Source organism: Brachyistius frenatus, unplaced genomic scaffold (genome assembly GCF_029030835.1).
Source record: "Brachyistius frenatus isolate BFR_SWC_R1_liver_20210118 unplaced genomic scaffold, ASM2903083v1 Contig_75, whole genome shotgun sequence".
Taxonomy (NCBI): domain Eukaryota; kingdom Metazoa; phylum Chordata; class Actinopteri; family Embiotocidae; genus Brachyistius; species Brachyistius frenatus.
Genome location: NW_027210674.1, coordinates 640010 through 656503, shown reverse-complemented (window position 1 = coordinate 656503; position 16494 = coordinate 640010). Strand labels below are relative to the sequence as shown.

At 43.6% G+C, this 16494-nt stretch overlaps 1 protein-coding gene across 3 annotated transcripts in view; it reads right to left on the bottom strand.

Moving 5' to 3' along the window:
* LOC138626612 (collagen alpha-1(XX) chain) overlaps positions 1–16494 on the bottom strand; it is a 33753-nt gene that overhangs the window by 16966 nt on the left and 293 nt on the right. For 2 of the 3 annotated variants that reach the window (XM_069708358.1, XM_069708359.1), the window contains exons 2-12: positions 13289–13409; positions 11424–11528; positions 10118–10261; positions 6797–6973; positions 3792–3989; positions 2997–3164; positions 2428–2547; positions 2192–2356; positions 1860–2018; positions 1580–1752; positions 525–654 (exon numbers count right to left, since the gene is read on the bottom strand). In XM_069708358.1, the coding sequence (XP_069564459.1) occupies positions 525–654; positions 1580–1752; positions 1860–2018; positions 2192–2356; positions 2428–2547; positions 2997–3164; positions 3792–3989; positions 6797–6973; positions 10118–10261; positions 11424–11528; positions 13289–13400 (1651 nt within the window). In that variant the 5' untranslated portion in view covers positions 13401–13409. Of the gene's footprint in view, positions 1–524; positions 655–1579; positions 1753–1859; positions 2019–2191; positions 2357–2427; positions 2548–2996; positions 3165–3791; positions 3990–4684; positions 5517–6796; positions 6974–10117; positions 10262–11423; positions 11529–13288; positions 13410–16494 lie in introns of those variants that run through there. The other variant, XM_069708360.1, reaches the window with a different exon arrangement.

Below are 16494 nucleotides of genomic sequence, written 5' to 3'. Positions count from 1 at the left end.
GATATGAAAACTTTTGCTGAAAGAGTAAAATGCAAAAAAGATGCTTTTTCATAATTATTTATAATCATCCAAATCCCAGTGAAGTTTATTGTTTTAGTGCACTGATGTTAGTGTGGACAATAAGCTGGAAAATATCCTGCCTCCATAACATGTTTATCACAAGGGTCATAAGTGTTTGATAAGCACATTTGAGGAATCACTGCAAAAAAACATCTGTTAAAATACTCTACATGCAGTAAATATACAAGACTGAATATCAGCAGACTTTTTTTTTTTTAAAGCAGCATATCATCCAAACGGGTAAAAAGTGCTGAAATGCATCATTTCAAGTTTAATTACAGTATTGACTGAGTTACAAGTGACACATTGACAAACAAACACAGTTGACACACGTAACGTGTGTGTTTTTAATATGTAATCAAATATAATATGTCGGATGTTTGGCATGACAATAAAACCTTGAACTAAAATGAGCACTCGCAGGTGACGGCATGTTGACTACTCAGCGGTGATGTCGCTCTTACGTGTGGTGACGGTTCCTCTGAGTGCGAGGCCGACGGAGTGTTCATACACGGGGAAGATGGACACGTGGTACAGCGTCTGAGAGGACAGGCCGTCCAGCAGCACCGTGGACTCTGAGCCGGGCAGCACCGCCTGCAGACCGAGCATCGCACAGACAGACAAGAACGGCAGCACATGTACAGTATGTTCAAACTCTAATATCCTGCAAACACGTAATTACTCCTAATATATTCTCCCGTTTGATAATTACAAAGAAAGGATCAAGTTTTTGCATAAAAAGCCGGGTCTCTGACTGATGGAAACTGATGGAAAAGTGGAAAAACATCAGCAGCTAATTAAATCAAATTATTGGTGCCAACAATTAATATTTAAACTCAACACGTGTTTGTAAAACTCTGGTCTGAGAGTTGTGAAGCTGTCGGGTGAATTCAAGACGGACGTTGCTTGGCATGTTGTTTTCAGAAAAATACCCCAAATAGATTAAATATCAGTGCCGAAGTTCAAAGTCACTGTGACTCAATTCGACACAAGCACATCAACATGATATCACAGGAACACCTGGATGGAGTTCTTTTTAATAAATGTGTCACAATCGTTTACTTTGACCTCTAGGATGACACTAATGAGAGTTTGAAGGTCAAAGGTCAAAGTTCAAAGAGACTATGACTTCACGCTCTCCTCATCTGTCCGTCCTGTTTTCTAATTCTAATGGCTAAAGGTCAAACGTCAAGGTCACTGTCACCTCACATTAACCCATGTCTGTGAACGCAATTTTTCAGGAATTTCTTCAAATTTCTCGCAAATGTTCACTACGGATCAGCAATGAACTGTTTCGATTTTGGAGGTCAGAGGTCAAGGCCACTGTGAGTTCAATATCGATATGGATTAGGACAGATATACCTGTAAACCACAACTTGAGTGGTTAGCGGAGGCGTACGACCTCTGGGTATCAATTCTCGTTGAATTCGGGCTCATGTCTCATCCCGGTGTTGTAATAAACTACGAGAACACGTGTTGAGAACCTGAAACAAATGCTAAAAGAGGCCGTGTGTCTGACCTCCTGTGGACTCTGACCCTCTGCGCTGTGGTAAACCACTCTGTACTGTTGGACCGGCACGGCAGGATTGGTCCAGTGAAGCTTCACCTCTCTGGAACCGAGTTCAGAAAACCGGAGATCAGTCGGACTGGGGTAGGACAGGGCCGGGTCAGCTGTGGGCCCGGGCTCCATCCCTGGGGACGCAGCAACACAGACAATTAGACCTTAACAACACAGCCATGATTTGAAACTGGCAAGAAAAGAAGGACCAACAGACAGCGAGAAAGACAAGACGGGTCACGTTTTGTGATGCCCCGATCCTTGATCCTCCCACACAGGATGTGGACCAGTCGGGCCACCAGCTTGCTGAGCAGAGGGAAGTCATTGACATTGTACACGTTCAGATCCACCGGCTCCGACGCCACTTGTCTCAACTCGGCTTCGTCGGCATTCTTCACACCTGAATGACACAAAGTCGGTCAAAAGTAGTAAAACATTCAACCTGCTTGACAGTTAAACTATTAATGACAAAATGCTTCTGAGCACACAATGAAGAGAGCTTCACAGGAAGTGGTTTGCATACCAACAATAAGATCTGACTCCAACCTTGAACCTCTAGTTCCTCAGTCTCACCTACGGCGATGATTTCCACGCCTGCACTCTTCAGCCGGTTTGCAGCGGCGATGGCGTCATCCTGAGATTTTCCATCAGTCAACAAGACCAGGAAAAATGGTGTGTCTGACCTGGAACCCGCCTCCGGCCTCATGTTCTCCTCCATGACGTGGAGCAGTGCCTGACCTGGGAGAGGGATGCGTGGTTACATACAGCATCATACAGCATCTGAAGCTGCACACTGGATGCGTGTTTACCTGTGAATGTGTTTCCTCCCTTGTATCTGAAGCTCCTCACTGCCTCCAACAGCTGGTCTTTGGTGGTGAAGTTGTTAAGCTGCCACTCTGTGCGGGGGTCTCCACTGTACTGGGTCAGACCTGGACAAAAACACTTCACCTCATCAGAGTTTATTATGTGGGACGGGCCATTAGGAAAAATCATTATTGAAAATAGACCAAAGACAACATATAAAATACTAAAACTGAGAAATTGTGTCGTTTAAAAAAAAAAAAAAGATCTGCTCATTTTGAATTTGATGGCAGCAACTTGGCTGATGATAATATCATTAAAAGATTCAGAGAATCTGGAGAAATCTCTGAACACAAGGGACAAGGCTGGAAACCAATATTGGTTATTTGTTATATCAGGCAGCACTGCATTTTAAACACACTATTCTGGAGTGGAAATCACTGCATGGGCTCAGGAACTCATGCAATGCAGTATGACTGATGACGTGAAAATCCACTGTGTGGCTACATGAATACCGGTTACAGAAGGTAATACAGGAGGTTTCTCCACCGCACTCCTCGTATACTCGGATCCTCACCGATCTGAATGTAATCCGGCCCGATGTTGAAGGGCGTCATCAGGCCCTCCAAGAAGTCTCTGACCCGTCTGAAGTTGGTGCGTCCGATGCTCCACGAGCCGTCCACCAACAACATGATGTCTGCCGCTGCATCGCTGTCACACTCAAATGGTTTCCTTGGAGACATACCTTAAAAACAAAGACACAAAGAGTAAACAGCGTCAAACTGGTCAGAGTTCAAAGAGCATTGAAGCAGCTCTTTATGTTCCACTTTACAATGTTTTTTCATGTCATCAGTGTGTACGAGTGAATGCGTGGTCTTAAATCAGATGTCTCTGTGACGCGAGGCAGTCAAAAAGAGGTGTAAATGTTAAAATGTCGGTGTGTAACTACTATGTGGTGCACACATGAACACGAGTGAATCTCCATGCATGTGAATGTGTGTGTGTGTGTGTGTGTGTGTGTGTGTGTGTGTGTGTGTGTGTGTGTGTGTGTGTGTGTGTGTGTGTGTGTGTGTGTGTGTGTTCAAGGGATTTTGTGGTAGGCATGCGCCTGTAGCCGAACAGGAAGGCCTGTCATTACGCTCTACCTGTCCCTCCCTTGTGTAAACACTGTCATCACAATTCAAACCAACACTTACCGCTGCTAAGCCTCATGTTCCTGAGCTCACAAGACCAGTCCGAGATGAGGGAGGACAGACGTCCCTGAAGCTAAACCGTTGTGCTTTGGTTCATTAAAGCAGCAGATGTTAATAAAAGCAGTAGTTTGGATGGGAGATCGTGTCCTGTTTGTGGCACACTGCAGAGCAGAGGTTACCTGTAACGGGCTGAGTGGTGAAAGCCGTCTTCCGGGGTTTCTCCTCGGCCGGTTTTCCCTGTGAGGTCCCCTGCTCCTCCTTGTTCTCCACCTTTGAACGATCCCGCTCTTTTTCCTTCTTCCTCTTCCTCTTCTCTTTGCCGCTTTTCTCCGGGGTCTCGTCTGGGAGTTGAGAGGGGGTTTCTGCAGCCGGGGGCTCTGGAGGGGAGGTGCATGGGTGGGGTTACAGTGAGATAAGTGACAGGAAATCTTCTTGTTGACGACAGATCGCTCTGACCGCCTCAGAATCAAAGGCCAAAGTGAGAGAAAAACATATTTTCCTGTTAAACATATAAACACTTTCATTTTAAGATAAACAGGAGATGTGGTTTGACTTTGCTTGACAGATAAAGCATCACCAATTTCTAAGAAGCCTTCACCCCGACCTGCCTCGCCCAGCACGTCCCTGCTTTAATTTCCCTCTTGCTGGACAGTATACTGTGAAGTGTGTGTCTGTTTTTAGGTGTGTGTTTTCTGTATCACACACTGTTGTAGCATCATAACGACAAAGAAAGGCCACGAAAGATCAGAGCAGAGATGAAAATGAGCACCAGGGAGTTCTGTTGTAGATTTTTAACAGGATTAGTCAAAGCTGCAGAGGGCTGCTGAACACAAAGTGTGGTTGCACGTGAATCTGTTGTATGGGTGGAGAGAAAATCGGACCACTTCGGTTCTCTGGTCGCGGTTCAGGTCATGTCTGTATCGTTCGGTTCATTTTAAAAGAGCTATGAGGGAAGCGCAGAGAAACACTAAAAAAATAGCTGTTAGGGGGGAAAAAAAGCCTCGTGCCAATGACCCAGTGAAACATCCACCAGCGTCGTTTTGTCCACTTTATGGGAGCATTTCAGGTTTACCTGCATCTTCCACTGAACACGGGTCCCTATTTTCTTCAGTCCTCTGCACGGCTTCATCTCCACCGGCAGCATGTCTGAAGCGTGCTGTTGTTTTATCTTCCCTCCTCATTTGATCATGTTTCCTTGATGTCTGTTCTTCTATCGCGGGTGAACGTTGTCAAACAGTTTCTTTTTTGTCCGTTTTGTATTTATTGTTGTTATTTTCTACTTTGTGCTGCAGCCTGCAGACACAGTTAATACAGCTGCTGTGTTTTAGTCATTAAAACATGAATCCTCCTGTTTATTGTGTAATTAAATCACTGTGGTACTAGGGCGTGGTTTGGCTCAGCTGCAGGAGGGACTGATTGGGGGAGTGGTTCAGGGAACGGTCCCTGGAAGGGGCTTCATTCACCCCAGCTGAATCACATCCCTGATTGTCCCTCTCTTCTCCTTAAAAAACAAGTGGCAGGACACAAGAGGGTTCGCACTCCTGGAGAGACTGAGCAGCAGGCTGGCTGCAGCCGGACGTGTGACGCGTGCTCAGATGGTCGGCAGAAGAGCACACGGTGATTGATATTGTTTGTGTTTGGAATAAACACGTTGAGCAGTACTTTGGCTGGTTGTTGTTCGTTCACCCTGAAAGAACCCACGGTGACGGCAAGATGTTCGTCACAATCACATACTGTGTCTGTAGCAGAAGGAGAAGGCATTTATTTTCCAGATTGAAAGACCGCAGGAGTCGACGGTGATGTAGTGATGTGCTTTTGCAATTTTATCTTATTTTCTTGACCGACTTCCTGCTCTGTTCATCATTCCGCAGTCTCCGAACGGCTTCTGTCAGAAATAGACTCGACGCTGGTGAGACGGACTTCAATGACGGCGATTCACTCCGGCAGCCAGTGACACTGTCATGACGATGACAGAAAAAAAAAGGGGGTTGATGGCGACTGTGCAACATGTTGCTTCGACTAGCAGCAATACTTCCAATATCCTGAAGACATTTAAGCAGACATCAACCCAGATTTGGGTGGAAGAGCAGCTCCTTCCCCCCGCAGCATTTAAACAGCATCTCCATTCAGATTCCGGGCAAAAAGTAAAGCATTGCGGATATTTATAGCTAAAAATGTGCAGCTCTGTGCAGTCGTGGAGAATATATCAGAATATAATTAAAGTGCTTGAGCCGCGCTGTAATAACCTCCAGCAGTGCAGTAATTCTCTTCAACAGTCACAGCGAGGACGTGTTAAAGAGTCAGACCGACGGACCTCCACGGCGACTGAAGCTTACAGTGACTGCATCACTTCAGAGGTGGCAGATAAAAAGCATTACTTCTCCACGCTCGGTGGAAATGATCTGATTTAAAGGTTCATAACATGCAAACATTTTGCAGCGAATATATAAAAGTTCATTTTAAAATCTTTCTTAAGACATTTATGGGGTTTGGGTGTGAATTGCTTCTTGAGTTGCTTCAACCTAAGTCAGGGGTGTCAAACTCACTTTAGTTAAGGGGCCACATACTGCCCACTTTGATCTCAAGTGGGCCCGACCAGTAAAATCATAGCATAATAACGCATACATAGCGACAATATTTCTCTTTGTTTAAATCATTGGTGAAGGTTTTTGGATGATAAACCCTATTTTAAGGTCTTTCTACAATAAACTAGAAACATAAAGACCAAAAACTCAGACATCAGCCCACTGTTTCTCTGCCCCGGCTCTCCTCTGCAGATTCCCTCGCTTTGTGACGCGTTTCACGTCAAACGCGTCACAAAGCGAGCAGCGAGCGCTGCTCCCTCCGGAGCAGACGTCGCATTTACGCTGTTTTTGAAGCAATTACTGGATCGATTAAAAAAAGAAATAACAAAACGTTTGTACTCATAAACCTCCATATTCTCATAGAAATGCAATTTATGTCTTTCTGTAATTTTCACACTTAGCAAAGTCATCCGGCGGGCCGAGCTGGACCCCCTGGCAGGCCGAGCTGGACCCCCTGGCGGGCCAGATCCGGCCCGCGGGACGTATGTTTGACACCCCTGACCTAAGTCATCACACTGTACTGTAATAACACCAACATGTGTGTGTGTGTGTTGTTGTTGTTGTTGTTGTTATTATTGATATCCTCTAGCCGGGCCTACCTGCGGTCGTTGCAGCAGCGGTGGTGGTCGTGGGCTCTGGATACAGAACCGTTGGCAGACCCTGCAGAGCCTCTGTTACATCGTCCAGGTCTCCCGACCCCGACCCGCCGGGCAACATCTTCTTCCTCTGCTCCCGGCTGCCGCTGCGGATCATCTCCTCCTCCCGCAGACCCTCCACTGGAGGAGAGAAAGTGCATCGCAATAATCTATACTCGTATTAAAATCAATAAAATTGTAATTACTCTCGAAAAAAAATATTTTTTAAAGCACTGCCTGATAAAGGAATAAACAATAAATCACTTCCTGTGATAATAATCCTGCTGCACATCACAGAAATATTTTAGCTCTAAACTTTTTTATTTTATTTATTGAACTTAGAACCATGAAGCTTAAAGCTCCTAAAAGGTCCTAAAAGGTCCTAGAAGCTGCGTATGTTTCCAGAACAGAGCGTCTGTGACTGGAATATAGAAACAAGGACGACATCAGCTGTCAAAATAAGAGCTTTAGATGCTGTTTAATTCATGTTCATTCAACACATAGACCTGCTGGATGAAACCAACAAAGAGACGTCTCTGACAACTGGACGTGTGGACAAAACTCATTTAACATCCAGTAATATGGACTCACTTCCTTTGATCACAAACATTTAATCACATCAGTTTAATGTGAAGAACACATTTCCCACAAACCCCGTCACTTCCTGTTTTTCTGCTCGTTTTATTAGGTTTTATTTGGTGATGAAACAGGAGAAAAACCTTTCTGATTTCAGAGTTATTTTTGTTAATAAAGTGAGTTTTGTTTGAAAAGACCTCCTTTATGTCGTCAATACTTTCAGCACAGATTCAGTTGATGACTTTTTGTTTTGCAGAAAGGTCGTGCAAATAAAAAAAATTGCATGCTCCAACAATTTGCAAGAGTTTGCTGGAATTGTTGTTAATTATTACGATCACAAGATCGCGATTTCCTGGAGGGACTGTGTAATATTGTCAGTAATAGTAGTCACTAGACCAAGACTGCCCTCCGTACAGCCAACGGTTAATCAAGAACTACAACTCTAAGTGACCATCACCTGAATAAAAGCTATATTTATAAACAGCAGGATTAAAAAGTAGCACTCAGGGGCATCTGGTTCGGCTCCTGCTGTGATAATGCATCAGTAAGTGATTCATTCTTGCCGTCAGTTTCGTGACATTGTATTGAATTAATAGCTTTCAAAAGGCTGATGATGATGATGATGATGATGAAGTAAAAGCTGCACAGTAACTCAGCTAATCGTGTTTTTTTTTTTTATGTAAAAAAGTTGAATTTCCTCTGCTTTTGATCAAAAAGTAAAGCTTTACAGGACTCTTCATTCTCGGGATGACGTGTCTATTTATTTACTGGATTTCAGTACTCTGAAGGTTTGAGGTTAGAGACAGAACATTAAACATGTTAGAGTCAAAGCTAGATTGCGTTTGGTACGCTGTAACTTCTCTGGCTCAACTGCTTCACCAGCTGTTGCGAGCAAATCCTTGCCTGGAGTCAAGAGACGAGGTCAACAACGGCAAATTGAGGGTGACATTTCCGAGGAAGTAAGAATTGCCTCGACATGGTAACCTACAATCACCGCCACGGCTCGAAACAAGCACGCAGCCTCGAGGTGGTTAAATCCGATGGGAAAAGACAAAGACGCATCAGGAAGGAATTCCCAGACTGCCATCATTCCTGAGTGACAGCCAGTGTTACGAATTTCCAAATGGAGGTGTTTTTTTTCTTTCCTAGCCTGCCCGGGCACGCTCGGCTCGGCACAGTAACCTACTATCACTGAGCCAGCAAGCAACCACAGGCAACATCCACATGTTATACGATCCCATATGAGCCCCGGGAGGGAATCAATCACAGACTAACAATAAAGTGGCAAAAGTGACAGGCACTCACAAATCAGTGAGGGGAGGGAGTTTATAGACCGAGAGCTGTGAGGAGGTGAGGAGTAGTGTGAGAATAGTGTTTCCTCATCTTCCAAAAACAGCTGACGCCTCATTCTTCTCTAGAAATGAGCAGTAAACTTGAGTGTTTTCCTCTCTGGAAGCTGCTCATCCTGAAACACAGACAGGCTGTGGGTACAGAGCCACCACGGACGCTGGAACCTAGCTGGTAAAGGTGGACTTTGTGGGCCACAGATGAACAAGCGTTAGAGAGCAGATTTACAACACTTCCCTCGTGTAAGTAAACACGGTAAGTTCAAACACAGCCTGTAATCAGGCGGTGGCAGTGTGTACTGTATACCCACCCACAGTGTGTGTGTGTGTGTCCAGCCACTGCACTCACAAAGGTAAGAATGTCCTACAATACGACTCTTGTCTTTGCAACGGTATCTCACAGTACCAACTGAGTCAACAGCAGAAGGACCGTGTTTCTTTTAGTCTCTGATCAGTGTCGTACATCACATCATGTTTTTTTCAGCTGCAGTTAGTTGGGATTAAAATGAGTAGATTGCAAATTGGAAAAAAAAAAAATCCCTTTACTATTTAAGATGGCTCGTACAGATATGCAGTTTTACTCACGCATACATATCTACGTTTTTTTTTTACGTTATCCGTTGGTTTGTGAACGTTATGAATCCTCCAGTTCAGATTCTGTCCGTCACCATCTTGCCAGTTCGGAGCGGTTTGGAGCAGGAAGTGACCATATTTGGACGAGCTGGGGGAGGAGCCAGCGGTGGATCTGACCGATCTGATTGGAAACCTGATGATACTACGTCCCGCCCACCGATAGCTGTAACCTGACTGCACCACAGGCCTGTCAATCAAACAGACACGCCCCCAAAAACAGGTCTTCTTGAATCTTCTTTTCTAATGAATGAGGGATTATTTTCAGATGGACCTCCAGAAAACTAATAAGAAGGAGTGACTTTAGCTAACAACACCGAGATAACTGATGGACACATTTTATTCACTTTGGATTTGATGAGAGAAGTTGAATGGGAGTCTATGGAGCCGGAGGCTTTTTGGAGCTGACCTCTAGTGGCACTCGCTGGGATTGCAGCTGAAGACACTTCTGCATCGGAACCTTTTTTGAGACCTGAAGCTACGAACTCTTTTATATCCAGTCTGTGGTCCACACTCTTTTATCTATTTCTTTACGATACTATGTTCATCCTGTTCACTGCAAACACAATCTTTCTACTTACTTTTATCTCTAAGAATTCTGTAGACAATAAAAGATAAAGCCCATATATAGACCTTATCAAAATATAATATTCGTATAATTTGACAGAGCTGCAAGAGTTATCTGAAATTTGCTCATTTTAGGAACTATAAATCAGACAGGTGGGTTTCTTACTGGTGAATCGTCTCTTTGCGAGAAGTTTCTCTGTGGTTCCATTGAGGACGAGGACTTGGAGGGAATATTCCTGACTGGAGTCCAGTCCTGCCACCGTTGCCCGGCCCCGGGTGGTGGTCAGCATCAGCTCCGGCTGCGGCACCTCTGGAAAAGACAAGCGTTTGGGGTGAGAGCCGGGACTCCTGCGGTGTCGGGGGCTGAGATCTTTATTGCCCCAAAATTTTAAGAAATCAGAACAAGAACGCCTGTTTTCAGTTCTGTTCTTATATTTATGCATCAATGTGTACTGTAGAGCTGACCTCTAGTGGCACTTGGTGGTATTGCACCTTAAGGAACTTCTGCATCGGAACCATTTTTCAGACCTGAAGCTACGAACACTTTTATATCCAGTCTGTGTTTTGTGAAGTACCAGTAACCTTTGACCTGTGACCAATGTATTCCTGTCATGTTGCACACACAAGAATGAGTTCACAGTGGTCTTTGACCAACAAAATCGAATCGGGTCATTCTTGAAACCGAGTGAACATTTGTGCCAAATTTGAAGAAATTCCCTCCAGATGTTTTTGGGACTTCTCAGCGACATGCTGTGTGATCACTCTTTCTTCTCCACCTTGTCTTCACCATCTTTTCTTGTCTATATAAATGATGCACTGCCTCCTCTTCCGTTTCCCCTGTGGCAGATGTATGTTGCAACCTTCTGCAATTCTTTTTAATGCACTTTCCAGAATTGGACTTCCTTCTCCCTTTAATCTCGTCAACACCACCTTTTCATGCTCCTAACTGCTGCCCCCTCCCAGATCCTCCACCTCCAGGCACCACGAGTCTTGTGTCAGACCGAATTCAGCGAGGAATGGCAGATAGGAAGGAAAACAATCATAAGAAAGATGTTTGAGGGGCAGGATGAAGCACAGATGTGAAGAAAGAGGGGAGGAGAGGGAGCTGACACATTCATGGCAGTCTGGATGAAAGATACTGTCACACCACATTTATACGCAGTTAATACTAGCGGAGGGAAACCAAGGCTTCAACTTCAGACAAATGTGTTTGATCAGATTGAGTTTGGATTTTGGTCAATCAATTTCATAATGGAAGAAATAAATTTACAAACAAATGGAAAAAAAAATGATAGTACTTAAAAAATACAGAACATATTCTTTTAATGGAGTTGCTATGTGATTCTAAATAAATAAAGTTTTTTTTTTCTGCTCATACAAAGCTGCTCATTTTGTGGATGAGTGCAATCAAGTTATTTCATTTTTTGTTAAAATTTCACAAAGGACTGCTTTCATCACTTGGAAAGTCTCACCTGAGATCGGTCTCACTCGGACCTTGTAGCCCTGAACGGGTCCGTCAGCCTCCTTCCATTTCATCTGCAGTCTGTCTTCAGACAGGACTGTCAGCTTCAGACGACCTTGACAGAGATAAGGGGGAGAAAACCCCCAAAAACCCTGTTCTGGTCATTTCGTCAAAGATTTGGGTCAAAAGAAAGTGACAGTTGCAGTATTTTCAAAGATGAAAAACACTTGACTCCTCCCACCCTCCACGGCGGTCTAACCCCTCTCGCTTCCTTCCCCACAAATCAAATCCATCTCTTGTTCAGACTTCATCTCCATAATTTCCAGCAGGGGTTTTTCCAACAAGCCATGTCTTTCATGTTCCCGTGCTCCCGTCCTCCACCCGTCCATCCCTCCAGCTGCCCCTCCATCCATCAAAGCGTGCCCTGTCCTCTCTTCTGGTGGAGGAACAGGAACAGGGTGCCGGTTTGGGGACTGGAGGGTCAAAGGTCATGTCAGAGAGAGTGTCACAGAGTTACACTGTGACAGGGTTTTTGTATGTAGTATGTAGTGGGGTAATAAATGGAGAGGAAGATGGGGGTGGGGGCGGAGGGTAAACGGAAGCAACGAAGACCGAACCGCATGAATCACAGAACTCTGTCTTCATCACGTCTGTGGACGTATGACCCTCAGCACTCAACGGATCTTTTTCTGACTTCCATGCATGTGTGTGTGTGTGTGTGTGTGTGTGTGTGTGTGTGTGTGTGTGTGTGTGTGTGTGTGTGTGTGTGTGTGTGTGTGTGTGTGTGGACCAGGGGCCTCTGGAGGGTCTTCATCCTGTTGGTCGCCTGGCAGAGGATCAGATGGGGTCCGACGGGGATTTAGAGAGACGGGGTCAAGGTCTGACAGACCCACTAACAACAACAACACACAAACACAGAGTCCGTATTGTACTCCGTGATTTGTGGGCAAAGAGCAGCTGTTCATCATTTTTAGTTTAAGCCCTTTTCAGTTTTTCCTGATTGTTTCTTTTATGAAATGTAGCATAAAGTAAACAGGAAATATAAATAAGGAAAAACTGGGAAATTCTCAAACGCAATAAATATTATTGAGTTGCACCGATGCATGAAAAAATATTACAAATTAGTATTCTGAGAAAATTAACCAAATATTCTTTGTTCACATTTAATACACTTTTTTTGTGTGGGTTGAGTATTGATATGTTAGAAATACTAATAATTGTAATTATTATTATAACAATTTACCTTTTAAATTGCCCAGAAAAAAAAAAGACAACCCCAAATAAATAGTTAATAACAAAACCAAAACTACTGACTGCGTGACACTGAAAATGATCTCCATGTATGATGATCATTTATCTAAATACAGCAACTTATGATACGATAACATGTGTTTTCATTGTTAGTCGGTTCCCTGCTGTCATATTTTGGTCATTACTTTAATGATTAAAGAGGGAACACGTCTGCACGCACAATAATGACAATACTGCAAATATCATGCTGCGAGATTGTAAAATGTAAAAATGTAATACATTTAATGAATGCAATGTGCATTAATGCATCTGGCTTTGGAGACGCTCTTATGGATTCTGCTGCTCTCCAGTATTGGTGCTGAAATGGGAGAAAAGCCTGTTGTGCAGAAAAAAAGTTGCGTTATCATATATAATCATAAAAGAAGGACTTTGAGGCTTCCTCTTATTTTGGTGTGAGATTTGTTTTGGCAGTGTGAGACAGAAGATGTCAGCACCCTGTTTTATGTCAGTGTTATCATTTTATCAATAGTTTAATTAAAGCAACTTCATCATATCCGGCCCCCTCAGCTGTAACACACTCCTCTATTTGTGCTAATTAAGGGGTGATAAGGAGAGGCAGACTACCTTGGCCGTGGACCCCCGGGGACAGCAGCAGGAGGACACCGAGCAGGAAACACACCATGAGCCAGAAAGACGATGATGATGATGATGATGAAGGAAGGAGGTGAGGCGACATGAGTGGAGCCTAAGAACATGAAAAAAACAATGCTATGACCATTTTATATGAACTTCATTTTCATTTATCTTTTAGATTAAAGAGATGTGGCTGACTGGTGCGTGAAAACCTCGTATATCATGTCAATTGATGTCAATTAAAGATCAACAATTTGTTTTGATAATCAAGTATTCTTAAATATTATAAAAGTTGCTCAAATGTAAAGATTTGCTGCTTTTCTTTCTTTTCCATGACAGCAAAATCAACTTCTATCTGAGTTTTCTTTTAAGCAAATTCAATTTATCGTCTAAACAATTAATCCAGTTGTATTTCGAAGTTTCCTTTTTTCAACTATTATTTTGTTTAATACCAGCTGGGTGTCAGAAAACAAAAACAGGTGGTGACAAACACGTCCCTTCAGCTTTTCCCATGGGAACTCTTTTATGGCCGAGTCGGACTGCAGATGTGTCGGTGCTTGTCCCCGTTACAGACCCTCAAACTTCACAGCTAATGACACACAGAGCTGTAACATTAACAAACAAGCAGCGCTTGAAGAGGCCATGAAACCAACACGCCTCCGTCTGAGCGGGTCAACGTTCACCACTACAATGTGCACCAAATGCCTTCGACTAGTTCTGGTTCCCCGACTGAACGTTTTTCATTAATATAAAAGGTGTTTTCGGACCACACAGTTCTGGGGACTTTCTACGCCCCCGCTGATTTACCCCACAACCAAAAGGGTTATGAGGCCTTTTGCTGTTTGCATTCGGAGCGCCGACGGGACCTGAGAAAAGACTCTCTGCTGCCGGAGCGACGCTCCACCATGCAGCTTTCAGTTTACTTGATCCGGTTGAAATTCATCTTCATATTTTATCTGTTTGAAGATCCAAAGCGTGTTTCATTCAAGAGGGCCGATAAAAACAAAAGGAACATTCACAGTACTCATAATTACATTTAATATTTATTAACTGATTCACTTGAAGCCTCCTTATGATACGCTGCCATTTGCATTTCCTATATTTTTCAAACTAAAAGCCCTGTAGCCTTTCATAAGGAAGAAATCACCCTATAAAAAGGCTTTTATTGTGAAACATTTGCATTTCCTCCGATGTGTATCGGCTTAATAAAGCCAGCACATTTCTCAGTATTGTGTGCCTCCAGTTGAAACTTTATTCTGTAGTTCACCTGTTTACTGTGTGTTTTAAACCTGCCGGTTGTCTGTGCTCCTGTGTCACCACAGTTCCTATGGCAACGGGGGAGGAGCAAAAAAAAAGTCCCCACAAAACGTAGTTATGGGAACGAAAAGGTTCTACGTTCTCCCGATGAGAACGCACTGAAAGGGGGAAACCCTCCCATCGTTCTCTCAAAGTTATCTTGAGGAAATGCAGAAAGTTTCCACTCTGCTGCAACACATCACAAACTTCATGAGAACATGTGACTTGAATGTGGAGGCGTGAATCAAACACATTTCAAAGGACTGTAGTTTGTTATTTTGAAATACAGTGAAACAGCTGTAGGAGAGTGATTTGTGTAGGCAGGTGATCTCTGGAAAACAACGGGGGAAAAGTGCGCCATTTGCTCTTTGTGAATAAGAACATTGTTTCAGGCTGAACAAAAGCTGCATTTAACCATCTGGTGACACAGCTGGAGTTCACAGACCTGCGACCGCACAGGAAGTACGTGATCAAAACAAAGGATCGGGGCTGATCGGTGAAGAACGGATCCTGAATGGTTTTATTCTGCATTGAGTTTTATTTCCGTGACTTCCTGTCTGAGCTTCTCAGATGTACCTCGGGACAAGACGGGCCACCACAGACGAGAGAAAGTTTGCAGCGAGCCCGAAGGCTCTCCAGACCCGCCGACGTACAACCGTCATGTGCAGTTTGTAACCGTGTTGCAGCTTTTCGTATGTTTTCACGTGTACCTGCTTGTCTGAATGTTCTCAGGTCTGCGGTTACTCTTCGAGTCGTACCTCGTGCATACCTGCCCGCACGTCCGACGGACGGAGAGGACAGGATGGGTGTTGTTATGCAACCCTAGAGTTTCCTCTTTGTCTGAGACCATTTTGACATTTTTGACAGGATGCATTGAAGTTACACAAACAAGAAAAATGAGCACAAAGCCAGTTTAAAGACGACTGATCCTTTGAGTCATCAGAATGAGCCAACGCAGTTTACTCTGCTGACATTTAGTGCACATTTCACTTTGACTGAACACCACAGCAATAATCAAAATAATAATAATAATACTATTAATTATAATAATAGGCCCTCATATTGTTTTGTTGTTGTTGTTGGTGGTGGTCTTTTTACAAATTAGAGCCTTTTGGAGAGAAAAAACATGGATCTGTGTATGAATTTTTAATATGTGAAAGATTTTCCATTCAATGTTAATGTTGTTTGATGTCTGATTTCTCATTCTGTGCACTCGGTCCCAAGTCAGCATCATCATTTACTGATTACTTGATGCCTTTATTGCCCTTGGAGTGACCTCACCTGGAAAAAATGACACCACATCCCAGAAGCTTGAGCTCCAGTGAACCTGGTCAGTGCCCAGGTGGCCTGCTGGTGAACAGGACAGCTACAAAATATGCAACATTCAACTGCACATATCGGATTTGATTTTTGAGCCAAAAGGCTGACAGCTGTTTTCCTCAGCAGGTTTTTGACTGAGGTTTGAAGTATCACGTAAACACAATGTTTACATATATTGATTTACAATTCATTTAATTACATAAAAACTACCAAAAACTGCACACACAAGCTGAGTAGTATTAGAAGTACGTTACATACAGTATCTGCTCAGTGCTCGTGCTGTTTGAGGCTCGAGGCAGTTTGATGATTGACGCACCGAACGCAGCGCGAGGCGAAATAACTGCGTCAGTTAACTGAAATTCGTAAAATGCATTAAATATTAATTTCTGTTTATTTCAATGAATAAAACTCAAATTATGGCAGTTGGTTTTAATGTTTATATACTTCGTGAAGAAGTACAGCTACTGAACTGTTGCAAAGCGACACACAAGTTAGTCGTATGGGTGGTTAAGTTTGGTTAACATCATAACGTCATCGTTGCTCATGTCCATGTGTTCAGTGGTCAGTTTCAAACAATGGAC